The 14,810-nt window shown below is 31.4% G+C and overlaps 2 protein-coding genes across 2 annotated transcripts in view; one reads left to right on the plus strand and one right to left on the minus strand.

Annotated features, from left to right (window-relative positions):
* Positions 1 to 6: 6 nt before the first annotated feature.
* Positions 7 to 10,517, minus strand: LOC106461749. The gene is made up of 7 exons (XM_022388779.1): positions 10,371 to 10,517; positions 9,212 to 9,843; positions 5,056 to 5,171; positions 2,791 to 3,024; positions 2,349 to 2,459; positions 1,645 to 1,680; positions 7 to 195 (listed from the first exon to the last, which is right to left on the minus strand). Exons 2-7 carry the CDS (start codon positions 9,756 to 9,758, stop codon positions 91 to 93), a joined length of 1,149 nt encoding a protein of 382 aa, XP_022244487.1. The 5' UTR covers positions 9,759 to 9,843; positions 10,371 to 10,517; the 3' UTR covers positions 7 to 90.
* A 3,578-nt stretch (positions 10,518 to 14,095) lies between these two features.
* LOC106461750 (MORN repeat-containing protein 5-like) overlaps positions 14,096 to 14,810 on the plus strand; it is a 2,690-nt gene continuing 1,975 nt past the window's right edge. Inside the window, exon 1 of the mRNA XM_022388777.1 lies at positions 14,096 to 14,183. Coding sequence (XP_022244485.1) covers positions 14,137 to 14,183 — 47 coding nt within the window. The 5' untranslated portion in view covers positions 14,096 to 14,136. The remainder of the gene's footprint in view (positions 14,184 to 14,810) is intronic.

Here is a 14,810-nt window from a genome sequence, read left to right on the forward strand (position 1 = left end):
TCCTAACTGGCTCTTCATTCTCTAACATATTGAATAGTTGTAAAACAGATAACACTTACTTCACTGGCATGTTCTTTCCTAACTGGCTCTTCATTCTCTAACATATTGAATAGTTGTAAAACAGATAACACTTACTTCACTGGCATGTTCTTTCCTAACTGGCTCTTCATTTTCTAACATATTCTTCAAGTAATTCTAAAATAATTTTAAATATGGTATTTTTTAAAGAAAGTAAAACATTGATACCCCAATACGTTAAGCATCTATGATACAAATTCAGAGACAGACTATTTTCGCTGATATCATAATGGATTGTAACTGCTATACAAAAGCAATTACATCTTGCATTATTAATTGATTCCCCTTTTGTAACTACCAATCTATCGCATATAATTTTTATTTTCATTTCTGATAAGCGTATAATCATTCAATAGAAGCTCACTTTGAACAATATTTTTAGTATTGTTATATGAGAAAGCATATGAAGCTGTAATCAAATAACCAAATTTAGTTATCACCACAGATATTCTATAGAGTTCAATGATGTGTACGTTTTACACGTGGTACCATATGAAATTCTATACATTTTAGTGTATTATGCTTTTATATACAAGAAGTTTTGGAAGCTAAAAGGAATAACAGAGTAATAATAACTCAACTTAGAAATTTTGTTAAAGAAAAATTCACTCAGGACAGTATTTATCAAGTCTCTTACTAACATCAATAACTGATTAAAGTTTAAATCTTTACTACATGAATCCGCACCAAATGAGACGAGCTTTAAGTAAAATGTACAAATTTGTTACACACAAAAATCAGATGTGTTACAAATATATTTCTATTGAAGATATATCTTTGAATTGATAATATCAGTCTGACTTGGACTTTAAAAGGTCAGAGTGCAAAATGATGTTTACATGAAGAATAAAAATACTTTTATTCATTGTATAGCTTGCAAATTGCATTTGTATATCCTCTAGAACCCCCAAAATACATATCTGCAGTTTTTGTCCGTATCCCTGTATATTGTATCTAGTATTTACTCTCGTCCACCATGAACTGTCATTAAATAAGCAATGTAAGGTAAAATGAATAGCTGATAATTCTGATATCAGATACATACTACCATGTTAAATAGCACTCTGTAAAAGGTCATGACATGCAAACTTTGACCCACACCCATGCACATAGGGCTAAAGCATTAGAAATGAGCTTCTAACTAAAGCACAATATTTCTGTAAAACATCAGTGATAATGTGTATTGTATGAGAAAACATGTAACACGATAACCAGAAATATTTTACATTTTTTATTTTTGTGGAAACACTACCAAGTTTTTATACACTTTCTTACCAGTTTCTTCTTGGTAAAAATATAAACTATATACCAAGTGATTTAAACCTATTAAAAACAAATAACAAATTTTATCACTATATTTCTTTAGCTGGTGATGATCAACATATATTATTAGTATAACTTAACTTCTAAGATGATATCAAACTTTGTTGTTTACAATAGTAATAAAATAACACAACTTTCAGTAAATATTTTACAAAATTATTAATTCTTAAGACAAAAAAAAAAAACAAACATAATTCAGTGAGGCAATAATTGGATACTCATTTCACAAAAAAAAATACTTACCAGACAGTATGAAACATCAAAATAAATGAATATTAGCTGACCATGAGTCAAGGTAAAAATTTCTCTTTCAAATTTTGGTTTCAGCAAGGAAATCTGTAGAGCTTAAGAAACATTTACTCAAGTAACCATTAAAAATATTTTCAAATCTTATAGAGTTTATATGGGAACTTCATCTGGTACGGATCAATTCATCTTCATAGGTCAACAGTTATGCTATAGCAGGTCATAAGCAGCCTCGTACATACAGAGCTAGTGGGCATCAACAGTCTGTACCAGTTTTATATCACAAGAAGTGATGTAGTAATCAATTATTTTGTTGATCAGTTTTGAAATTCACATTTCAACTTGATGTTTAGATAAATCAAAAAAATATATAAAATTAATGAAAACTGCATTTTTTTTAGAGAAAGTGTTCAAGTATATTTTTTATTCTCACAGCACTTCCAGAATTAATTTTTTATATCATTATTTTGTACGACACAGCCTAAACTATTTATATAGACTGACATTAAATAATTAGCATTTACATACAGATGGTTTAAAAGCTTATGTCAATGCAAAAATTTGTTTACATCAGAAGGAACTTGTGACGAGTTTGCTATATTTTTGCACACTTTTCAAGCATAAAATTAATTGCTCTGAATGGGAGATATTAAATTAAATAAATGATGCTTAAAACTATTTATATGTTTTACAAAGGATACATTGATCTTATGACATGAAATCTTTCCAATATCAAGTAGTCCAACTAAAATGTTTTGTTTGTAGAGCAAAGCGTTTACACTTGCCATGCACCTCTCTAACATTCTGTATAACTTGAAAAATAAAAAAAAATCATAAAAACAACATTCACATTACTGTCTCTATTCAGAAAAAACACAAGACAAAAATTAAATGTTTTAATTTTTTCATAATTGACAAATTAAAATTACTGAGGGAAAATTGACATCGCTGCCTATGATACTTATTACAAAACAAAAAAAAATTACCAAACATACAATTTATTTTTCTGGACATGTAAAAGAATAACAAAATTACTAACTCTTATTTCATGTTTATTGATAACAATATTCTTCTGTATCTTGGCTCAAATGTTCAGTTTTATGTAAATATATCTAACTACCTATTTAAAATATCATTACTCACCTTAAGTTTCAACCACATACAAACGAATATTCCCATTGCGTTTATAACCAGCCATACGATGCCCCCACCAAACAAAGCTAGACCCCGAACACCAGAGAGGAGAAGTGAAAGTAATATGATGAAACCTAGTATTATCCAAATCAACAAAACACGCTTGTAACATATGATGTACATGTTGAAACGAACATCATTCACTAAAACTTGCATGGCCATCACATAGTCTTCGACAGTCAACTGTAAAGATGGTCAAACTTACAGTTCTATATATAATGACAGAATTGATAATATGACTTAACCTTTCAAGACTGTTTTGAGAAATGGCTCACATTGTTAAAGTAATAACTGCATTAGGAAATATCTTTAGGAAACATTTTTTTTTTATCAAACATTAAAAAGAATGAGACACATAGATAAACAATGATATTCTTTTTTACTAACTTTTACACCACAGTTTGTTATAAATCATATATATGCGCATCATTTTAGCACATTGTGTACACAAGAGTGACTAGAGTAAAAAAAACTGTGCAATTAGTGAAATTTGCTAACTGATTAATTGTCAAATTCATTGATCGGTTACATTTGACTAATCAACTACCCTCACAAGATTAACCTCATTTTAAGCCAGTGTTTTTCTTTTTAAGTCATTTTCAAACTACCCTTCATTCAATACCATATACACCTACTAGCTGTAGTTTGTAAACTTAACAACAACAACAACAAAAATTGAGGGGGGAGGGTATTGTTTTGTTGAAAAGTTTTGGGAAAAAATTTTCTAAAGATAATCTAAACATTTCCTATGTAGTGAATCGATAGCATGAATGTAACCACATGGTCACTATTTTGTTTTAAAATATGCAGTAATCCCCCACCCCTCTTGTGTAAATAAAATAATGACACCACATCTTGATATCACTAATAATGATACAAGTGTTTTTGTTCAAAACATATCATGATTTAAAATAGAGATCATGTGATTAAATTACTGGCAACGACTGAGTGTATATAAAGGTCTAATTCGTAAGTGTTTCTATAGTGATCAGAGAGTTGCAGGTTAAAGACACCAATGCCTGTCAACTTCAACTGTGACACAAAGTAAGAATTGTGATGTTACATATAACACACAAAATGTAGATTAATAGTCTATTTAGCACTACAGAAAACAGTTACAAAAATTATAAGTTACAATGTGACACAATGTAAAAACAGTAATTTTATTCTTTATCTAACATTAAAGAACATAGTTGGGCAAATATAAACATAACACAATGTAAAAAACAGTAAATGTACATTTCATTTAACGTTGTCCATGATTTACCAGGAGGTCCCGCTGGCCAATTACTATCCTTTTGGTTTGGCATTTCAAAATTAAGCACAGTAGCAGGTAGCCTTAGTAGGCTTTACCATAACACAAAAAGAAAGGAAAAATATAACATTCCTGCAGGTGAAAGGGCAAGCATGTTTTATGGCAACAACAATTCCCAAAGCCCTTGAATCATATGACAACCCCACTAAGAACTGAGGCCATGCCAGCCCAAAGATGAACAAACTTGAATTAATCAAAAATAATAATGGCCTGCAACTGTTTTATTGTCTTGAAATTTTTACATGTTCTATAGTAATTCCTGTATGCTGAGTCCAAATCTTTTATCCATTTTTCTCCATCAAATACAGGTTTTTCACAAAACTTCATAATGCAATACGTAAAAGAAAGATCACAACACGTAGTTTTGAAACTAAAAGAGTTGAGGTTTCACACAAAAAAATCAGGATGAATGAGAATGCATATTCGTTTGACAATGTTTTTCCCCTTTTCTTCAGTTTGTTTGTATTTTTGTTAACAAACATAATAATAAAAAAATGTTCATTGTAGTAAACAAAATAATAATTTGATCTAAGTAAGAGGTTTTTTTTCTTCCCAATTTGTAAAAAATCGTTACGTGATAGAAAAAAAATTTATATTTTCGAAATCTACATAGCCGAATAATGGAAAATCTGTTGTTAAAACCAAAACAACTTTTATGAAGTTTGAATTCGCAGGCTTGTGTTATTTGGATAGTTAGAATAATGCAAAACATTAATAAACTGAAACACTAATTTTGATTAGTTGATTATTTTCATGACAGTGATATAATTAATTGTCATTTCAATGAAAATATTTTATATTATAAGAATCAATGGCTCTCATAGGTAACAAATTATATCAATCAACTACCCAGATCAACTAACTGTGTAAAAAGATACAAAAAAAGTTTGTATTCTTACTGAAAGCCCTTGAGCCATAAGCTCTTCAGGAACAAGCTCTGGTTTGAACTCTGCTTTAGTGACCCACGGACATTTCTGGTTCATGGGTAACAACTTGACCACAATATCTCCATTACCTACAATAAAAGTATGAAGAAGAAACATAAGTACAAGTACCAAGCCTACAGAGGCATTACTCTCTAGTAGTCTATAAATAAAGAGGCTGACAACTCTTCTAAAGTCAGATTTTACAATATATGCATAAAATCTCCCATGTCAAAATTAATTTGCCTTTCATCTTGGTTTATCCTTGAAAGTTCACATTGAAACAAATAAATTTATCTAGTTATACATAAGTTCATCACATCAAAATTCCATAAACAGCAGTAACTTGACACAAGGCGAAGACTAGTTATGGTAAGAGAATTTTTGAAAACATATATTTACCTCAAGACCAACAGAAAAGCTACACAATGCAACAGTGAGAGTAATGTTTAATTATAGTTAAAGTTTTCTAGGACCTAAGAATACTGAACTCTCACTGTCTAGACAATTTTCAAAAGATAGATAAAATTAACTAACAATTGTATGAAGGCACCTGATGCCTTTTTTTTTCACTTACAAAGCTCAGAAATGTTGATACCGATATTAAAAGGCTACATATTCAGCAGGGGTGCATATCTCATCCTAGTAGTCGATACGATATGTATCTAGATATTGATGCCGTGATACGATACGTATCTAGATACAAACATTTTACCAAGTTTGACAGTCTTGTCTGTAATTCATTATCTATATTACTAACATTGTCTTATTTAAGTAGTTTACACTTTACAGTGCTTTTTCAAATTCTCAGGTTTGATCAAGTAAATAGCAGCTGGCAAGAGAAGTAAGATAAAAAAAGTTAATACCTGTATCTATTTTGTTATTGTTAATTTGTTATGTTACTTTGTATGTAATGTTTTTGATAAAAGAAATTAAGACAACATGTCATACTGAATACTCATCTTCCTTTACTGAATCATTAGTTTTTGGCAAAAATACGTTATTATAAATTCTGATTTTTTCTCTACAAAAGACTCATAATGTTTCCTGAAAGCTTGCCAAATTTCATGAACATACATAAATTGTATCGTATTGGACAATGTATCGATACAATCGCATGACAGCTTCACAATACAATACTCGTATTGTATCGCCACATCTTAAATATTCAGTAGTGCACAGTGGACATCCTACCAGAAATTTCCTCTGAACATTGAATGTGATAAAATTGCCAGAAAATCCATGTTTTAATCGCATATGCCAATAGTCCTAAATATAAATAGATTTGTTTCTGGTTTCTAGCCAACCCTAAACATTTTGTCACTGCTCTTTTTTTTTTCAATAAAAGTTTGACTTAGGACTTAAAAATTTAAACTGCCCTTTGCATCATTGTTATTCACTTGTAATAACTAAATAGTAAACTGTGCACTTTGCTAGTTAATCTCTACCATCAGCATAGTAATATAATAAATGTTTATTAAGAATTATTAAAATTGTAAAGGGACAAAAAGTAGCTTATTATCCCATCAAAGATGTCCCTTCCAGCTCCCAACTATAACCACCCCTTAAGACTCATGTATTCATCCAATCTTTTCTTGAAGTCAGTTCATTCCAAAAGCCAACCACCCTGTGTGAAAAGTAATATTGTCTAAACTGCAGATGACTCCTATACTCCCAAAATTTGAACTTATGACCCCTTGTCCTATTGTTTTCACTGCTAAACACAAACAAGTTTGATGGATCTATATTATCAATATTGTTAATGATCTTAAACACCTTAATCAAATCCCTTCTGACACTTCTCCTCTCCAGAGAAAACAAGTTTAGAGATTTTAGTATCTCCTCATAGGATAATCCCACCATCCTAGTGGCTTTTCTCTGAACCTTCTCCAACAATTCAATGTCCTTCTTGAGGAAGGGAGCCCCAAAACTGCACACAGGACTCTAAATGAGGCATTACAAGTGATCTATAGAGTGAAACAATAATATCCCTTGTTTTGTATTCAATATTTCTATAGATGCTACCCAAAATCCTATTTGCACTATTACTAGCTACAATACACTATTTAGATGACTGAAGTGATTTTTCGATCACAACACCAAGATCTTTTTCTTCAACCATAGTATTTAATGTATTCCCATTTATATTGTAACAATAATATGAATTGTGAAACCTACATGCATCACCTTACATTTTGGATAGTTAAACATCATCTGCCATGTATTAGCCCAATGCATCGAATGATCTAAATCTCCCTGCAAGTTTGTAGCATCTTTGATACAGATAGCCTCCAAAAAATCTTAGTGCCACCTGCAAACTTCAAAATTTTGTTAGTCATCCCAGAATCAATATAATTAATATAAATCACAAACAGAAGCAGACCCACCACAATGCCCTGATGCACACCACTTGTAACTATGATGCAGTCAGATCTAACTCCATTTATTTCTACTCTCCAGCCAATTTTCTACCTAAGTTCATAACATTTCCCCCCACACTCACAGATTTAATTTTGTAACAAGTTTTTTTGTGAGGCATCTTATCAAACACTTTCTGAAAATCAAGGTAAACCAAATCCACAGTATTACCTTCATCAACTCTTGCAGTAACATCCTCAAATAATATCAGAAGATTTGTTAAACAAGACTTTCCCTTAGTGAAACCAACTCTTTGACACTATATCAAACTGTTTTAAGTGACTCTACAATGCATCTTTAATCACACTCTCCAAAACATTTCCAACTACAAATGTAAGACTAATGGGCTTATAATTGCCTGGACAATGTTTATCACTTCCTTTAAAAATTGGACAAACATTAGCCAACTTCCAATCTTTTAAAATACTCTTCCACTACTCAATGACCTATAAAACATATTAACTAGCAGTTTACAAATAAGATCTTTAAGTTCCTTTGGCTGTTGTCATAGCTTCTTGAAATATAAGAAATACATCAGAATCACATGTAACATTTCTTACATAAATTAATGTCCAATCCAAATGACCTGGTTTGGAACATGCAATGTGACAAAGTTGCACAGTTACATCAACATTTGGTATACAATACAGTGTTCTAAAACCTCCAAGAGTTTGAATGGGTCTTCAAAAGTTAGCAATCTAAAAGTCATAGACTTCCTGTTTTGTTTTTTTTTCAAATCATTGGAAGGACCAATTAAATCAATGGTTAAGTTTGTTACAAATTATAATGAGATAATCTGCAGGAGTAAAAGAAGACAAATGGGACAGAAAAATAAACTTAGCAACAAATTATGGTCCTTTTATAGATTTCCAATAAGAAAGGACTAAACAATTTAAAACACTTGTAACAATTTTTTTAAAGTACCATGTCATTAATAATTTCCAAGTGCAAAGATTAACAGTTTGAATATCAAGGTTATTGCAGAAGGACTAGATTTTCTTCATTATTTTTTTACAAGAATACACAAACAAAATATTGAGAAATGATCCATTGGGTTCAAACTAGACAAAGACATCTCTCCTATATACTGATGTTCTTGTCCGATAAGAATGTGTTTAGTATACAATGAATCCACATGACTTGCATCATAATGAATACCTCAAGAAATGACTGAATAATGGTTTCATGATATTTCTAAGAATGCCACAATCCTATTTGCAAAAGGAATCAACTAAGTGAGCAAAAACTGTAAATCTTTTTGTTTCTTTGAACTTCATTAAAAATGGGGAATATATCACTGGGTTAATTTTAAAATTAATATCAAATAAAAATAATTATCTTTAGTTATAAATAAATATACACAGGGTGTCTGAAAAGTCTGAACCATATGCACTTCAACAAATTTTACAGAATGTGCTCCACATGCTGTCCTTGTAATTTGAAACAAGTTTGGATTAATGGCAGGATTAACCCAACCTTCTCATGCTTTGACAGTACCATAATCAGTCATGTATTTGAAATTAAGAAAAGCTTCGAATCACCTACATTTCCAGACTTCTCGGACACCCTGTAATATATATATATATATTCATTTTCATAAAAATATGTACATCAAAATGCCAAGATTATATAGGTAAGACAATACTTCTCATAACAAGTATCAAAAGGTGCAAATTGTTTATCAATTACTATAATTTAATAGTACTACACTTACTAAAATCTTGTTGAATGCCATGACCATGTCGTGATGTTTGATTGGTGTTGTCAGATAATGGCACAGACTGCAAGTCATTATGAAAATTCTGAGCAACGTTCTGGGTAGAAACATTATTTATGTGGTTGTTGGTGGTTGACTTTGAAATCTTAGGCATCTGAGGTGATAACACTGAAAGTGCAGGAGTACTTTTAGTACACGATGGAGATGGTTTACTGTGGACATACGAATCTGGAATTGATTTTGGAGAGGCTGATCGTCTACCTTCATAAAAATTGCTTTCTGTGGCGTCAGCAAATGCCTCCAGATTAAATTGCGAGTCTTCAGATAGTGGGTGAGAGTGGCTACTAACTTGAACAATGTGTGATGGCTCTATAGTTGCAATTCCACTTTTTTCTTCTCCAAATTTTATCCAAGAACTACTAAGAGGTGGTTTAGGATCAATGGAATCCTCTGCCAATTCTGTACTTTCTAACCCTGATGATGTACTCTGAGGTGAAGAAAGTTGTGCATTCCCATTTTCTGAACTTTCAAATTTTTCTGACATTTTTCTCTGACGTTTATTTGATATTTTCAACTTCAAAATGTATTTGAAATTTAGTCATTACTAACAATTTGAATTTCTTTTAATCCTGTAAAAAAACGAAAAAAAAACACACCATTCATTTGATAACATTAGAGTAACATAAAAATAGTCCAAAAAAAATGCTTAATTACTTAGCTCCACATCTAGTGTTCAAACATAGGTTGATCAACCTTTTTGTTGTTGTTAACAAAACAGTGCCAATAATATTGCTAGTTTAACTATTCTTTTATAAAGATTTCTTATAAGATTCAATTTAAAATGGGTTCACCTGATATCATTAATTTTTTCTTAACCAAAGTAGCATTATCACTAAGCTAGTGATAGCCAATGGTATTGTCACAAACAGATCAAAACTTAGTAACTTAAGTTGAATTTTTTGAAGAAACCTTCTTAACAGAAATTAAAAATATGATGTTTCATTAGCCTTAGGTATATTATCAATTCAAAAATTCACATGTAGCATATGTGTTATAAATTAATATATCATTGACAAGATATATTTAATGTTTTTCTTTCTTTAAAACACACAAGTTACGAAGCCATAACGTTTATGGTTTCAAAGAGGATTCCTACTCATCAAGTTGCAAGAAATTCGTTGATAAGTACAATCTCAATATTTTCGTTCTTCCCCTTTCAAGTTCGACCTTCCTACCTGCTCAGGTTACTGTCACGGTCAACGTAAATTGTAATTATAATTAAATGATGTCTTGGAAAGACATTGAAACTTGGAGTTGGAGTGAATTTCACGCTACTGATATTAATTAAATTTAACTAAATAGTAAGTTAATTTTTCAACTTAAGTTAAAATGTAACTCACTAAGTGCAAGTTAGAATTTACAGCATATATTATACTATATAACTACTATCACTAATATTACTACATTAATAGTAACGTTAGTATAATATAATGTTTTCGAAGTTACATAACACGAAATCTAAGACTGTTATAACTCATCTGCAAGTAATTTCAAAACATAACCGATTTCCATCATAATACATCAACCCTCGAAAATTCCAACAAACCTTCCAATTAGTTACTTCCCTAACCATCTGCTTCTACCCATACACTTTCGAAGTTCAATACTGTATCACTAAGTGATAGCACAAACTAGCCTGTGGTAAAAAAACAATTGCCCTCTGTGATTGTTTTACAAAAATAACAAACTACTTTTCTATCATTAAACAAAATATATATATATTTTAAAAAATACAATAACAGCAAATTTTACAGTAGAGAAATTCTGATTTTAATCATTATAATGTTTCGACCCATAGTATTGGTTCATCAACATGTACCAGTTACATTTTTTTAAATATCATCATTAATGTAAATGTTACTTGATGATGACGCGATACTATGTTAAAATACTATGTGTCGCAATGTTGAAATCATTAAAATCAGAATTTCCTTTTTGAAAAAGTTGCTGTTATTGTCTTTTAGAATTTAATAATTAGTAGGTTCCTTGTCAAACAGAATTTATGTTTATATTTCTCATTTTGATTTTACTTTAGAAAACTCACGTTATTATTGGTTTTTTGTTGTTGTTATTTTTTTTAATTTTGTAAATAAAATATATATACATATGCAGAGGAATATGTGAATATTATCCCCATATTATAGAATGACTGCTCTAAGTCACCTTTTTACTGCAGCAAATTCAAACAAGTTAAAAGGCTTCAACATAAGCGCATGAATCCTGTATATTTTACAGCAGAATCCATGTGCATACGTTTTAGCTTATGACTTCTAGTAAGGATATTTGAAAACTACGTTTGCTTGTTTGTAGTTAAGCACAAAGCTACACAAAGGGCTATCTGTGCTTTGCCCACCACGGGTGTCGAAACCCGGTTTCTAGCGTTATAAGTCCGCAGACATACCGCTGTGCCACTGGGGGGCGAAAACTACGTGACTTGGTAAATTGTTTATAACGTATTTGTTGTTTTAGCAGAAGCTTTATTCAATTATGTCTTATTTTGGAGCATTTAAATTTTACTATCTTTTAATAGTTGCTCGTGAATCAAAGAGCAATTTTAGTTTCACGTGTTGAATGCAGCCGATATATATTTATTTTCAATAAACAAAAAAATATTTATGCCCTAGAAAGGTACCGCCATAGAAAACGAAATAACTGTCATCCCCTCATTCATGCGACAAGATATCCTTGCTAACAGTGCATGATATGCGTTTATAAACCATGATTCATTGGCTCCTTAACGATGTCTATAGTACATAATGAGTGTAAATATATTCAATTTCATTGTATTGTTGCATTAGTCACAAGAAATTTAGAATTGTAATTGTGTGAAAATACGATGTAGTGTGCACATGTAGTATGCAAGTATACTACGTGTTTTCTACCCCTTACTTAATATGGCGATAAAAACCGGGTTTCGATACTCGTAGTGGGCTCAGATAGCCTACTGAGTAGTTTTGTATTTAATAACAAACAGACAAAAACTTAATATTGAACTCTTCAAAATTTTGTATTCAGTTTTAACACAAAATATCAAACAAGGAAGTAGCTAAGTTCCTTTCGCTCTAGTTACCTATTGTTTGGATCATTCACCTAAGGTATCACGTGTGCCTTCTCGTGGAAAAAATTTCTGTAGAGTTGAACATATGTAGAAGTAGGCAGCAATATTTTTTAATTGCAATTCAGGTGATACCGGGGAATCGAACCACAGATTTTATCATCGTATGTCTGTAAACGTACTGCTGTCCCACCAGAGGACTTTCAATTCCTAAATGAGCTGGTATTTAGGATTTTCAATCTAAACAATACCTTATGCGACACACTAGCTAAACAGCCAGGTCAGAAATCCTAATAATCTATAAGTTTAAATAATTTCACTCTATTCAGTTTTGTAAACTGCACTCAAATAGCTATGCTTGGAATTTCATTTGTTGTTAACCTGACTTTAATATCCAAGCTGGCCTGAAGAGCTCTGGTATTTTAAGATCTTACGTAAAATATAGTATATTACATTGCAGTTAGGTTTTAATTATTTTGAGAAGTAGCTGCTTCTTATACCTCAAGTTCCGAATCTTGTCGGTAGATAGCCTCGTCGGCACTAGATATTGCAGACATATCTTGGTTGACTTATTAGTCTGCACTCTTTTTTTCACTTTTACTCAAAAGTTCTTATTAACAAGTACCCTCTATAACATTTGTTTATGATAAATTTTATAACCCATTTTCAATTGCTTTTGTTTTGTTTTAGAACAAAACCACATTGAACTATTTGCTGTGTCCACCGAGGGGAATTGAACCCCGTATTTTAACATTGGAAGTCCGTAAACTTATCGCTATCCCACCAGGGGAATTTCGTTTGATAATTGAGATGGTACAGTGTATTTGGGGTTTTCACTGTAAACGGTACCTTATGCAACAATGAGCTAAACAGCCACGTCAGAAATACTAAGATTCAGGAACACCCAGAAAAAGACAGTCAGCAGCACCCGCTTCCTTCACAGCTGTTACTTTTATAATTATCCCACAACTATAAGTACGAAGCGTTGTCAGCACAACATCATGGCTCGAGCCTTAGATCCCCCATTATACAGCCTAGCACCATAACCACTAGGTACGCCACGTTCAGCCGACCAAACAATTGTGGAAAATTAAAAAATCTATTAATAAGTCTTTGCCTCAACGAAGTATTGCGTTGTTGTTGTTGTTTTTATAACACAGATCTTCACAATGGACTATTTGTGCTCTGTCTATCGCGGCGAATCGAAACCCGGATTTTAGGGTTTTAAGGCCGTGACCTTACTGTTGACTCACCGGGGGATACAAGTATTGTAAAGAGATCACTAAAACAATCAGTGAGAGAATAATGGAATAAAAACTTGCAAACTATGAGATAGAAAATACAGTTCGAAATAAAATAAAAAAAAAACCTATATTTTACTTTTTTATTTGCAAACTCGCTATATAAATACAATATGCGACTGATATCTAGATCATTAGAAAGAACGTTCCTGACACTTAACAACGATCAGAAAATAGATAAAATAAAGGGGGAAAAGTCTTCGTGTACAATTTGCATAGTTTGTAACAATACTTCTTTCTTAATTTCCCCCCATATCTGCCCAATTACGTACGCTTTAAGCGCATATCCGTCTAATAATATTCTGCCATATAACATATCATCAAGTCAACCAAGAGATGTCGCGTTATTCAAATACAAAGGCAAATTGCATGATAACAACTGAAGTTAAATTCTACTTAGGCCTAACGTTAATTTTTATCATTGTAGATTATTTAGTTTTTAAGTTTTTTATAATATTGAAAATCACTATAAATTTTGCAGTGCTGATTCATTTTGTACTGATAAAATGAATTACATGGGAAGCAAATATGAAGGTCATTACAAAAATGAGCGGTATGTTAAATTCGAACGTTAACTAATCTGCATTGTTCGTAATATGTTAATAGTTAATTCAGTTCTTAACTGTTAACGTAAAACTATTTTAATTAGTTTTGGCTATCACATATCTTTAATGTTTTAAATGATATTAAGTCTCATTCAGTTTTTTTATTTTGTAAATTCTCTCTTTATAGATTTATATAATATTTGAAATATAAAAAACAAATAGCATCTTACATAAAAAATAAGACTGTTTTTGTTCTAATTTAATGTCAACATTGTACACAGCGTGGTCACAAGTAAATAGACACCACCTTTTCAGAAAAAATGAAGTTTTTCAGTCATATTCACATGAATGGATATATTTATAATTTAATTAATATATAGCAGATCTTCCTTTCGTTTCGTGGAGTTCGTTGATCCTTTGGCGCATCGTGAGAATCATCTCGTCAGTTTTAGATTGTGGGATTTTCGCCCACTCTTGCTTCAAAACATGGAGTAGATCGCTCTTCGAAGTTGGTTTTTTTGGTTGTCTCTTGACTTGCCGGTCGAGTATGGCCCAGAGGTTTTCGACGGGGTTCATGTCAGGAGATTGGCTCGGCCAGGGCAACTTCTGAATACCATTTTCTTTCTGCCACTTTT

This window comes from Limulus polyphemus, unplaced genomic scaffold (assembly GCF_000517525.1).
Source record: "Limulus polyphemus unplaced genomic scaffold, Limulus_polyphemus-2.1.2 Scaffold1023, whole genome shotgun sequence".
Lineage (NCBI taxonomy): Eukaryota > Metazoa > Arthropoda > Merostomata > Xiphosura > Limulidae > Limulus > Limulus polyphemus.

Coding starts and splice junctions, on each gene's coding strand:
- LOC106461749 (XM_022388779.1), bottom strand. CDS start 9,758: ATGTCAGAAAAATTTGAAAGTTCAGAAAATGGGAATGCACAACTTTCT. Junction 5,172..9,211: donor TGGCATTCAACAAGATTTTA/GTAAGTGTAGTA, acceptor CTTTTATTGTAG/GTAATGGAGATATTGTGGTC. Junction 3,025..5,055: donor TTATGGCTCAAGGGCTTTCA/GTAAGAATACAA, acceptor CCATCTTTACAG/TTGACTGTCGAAGACTATGT.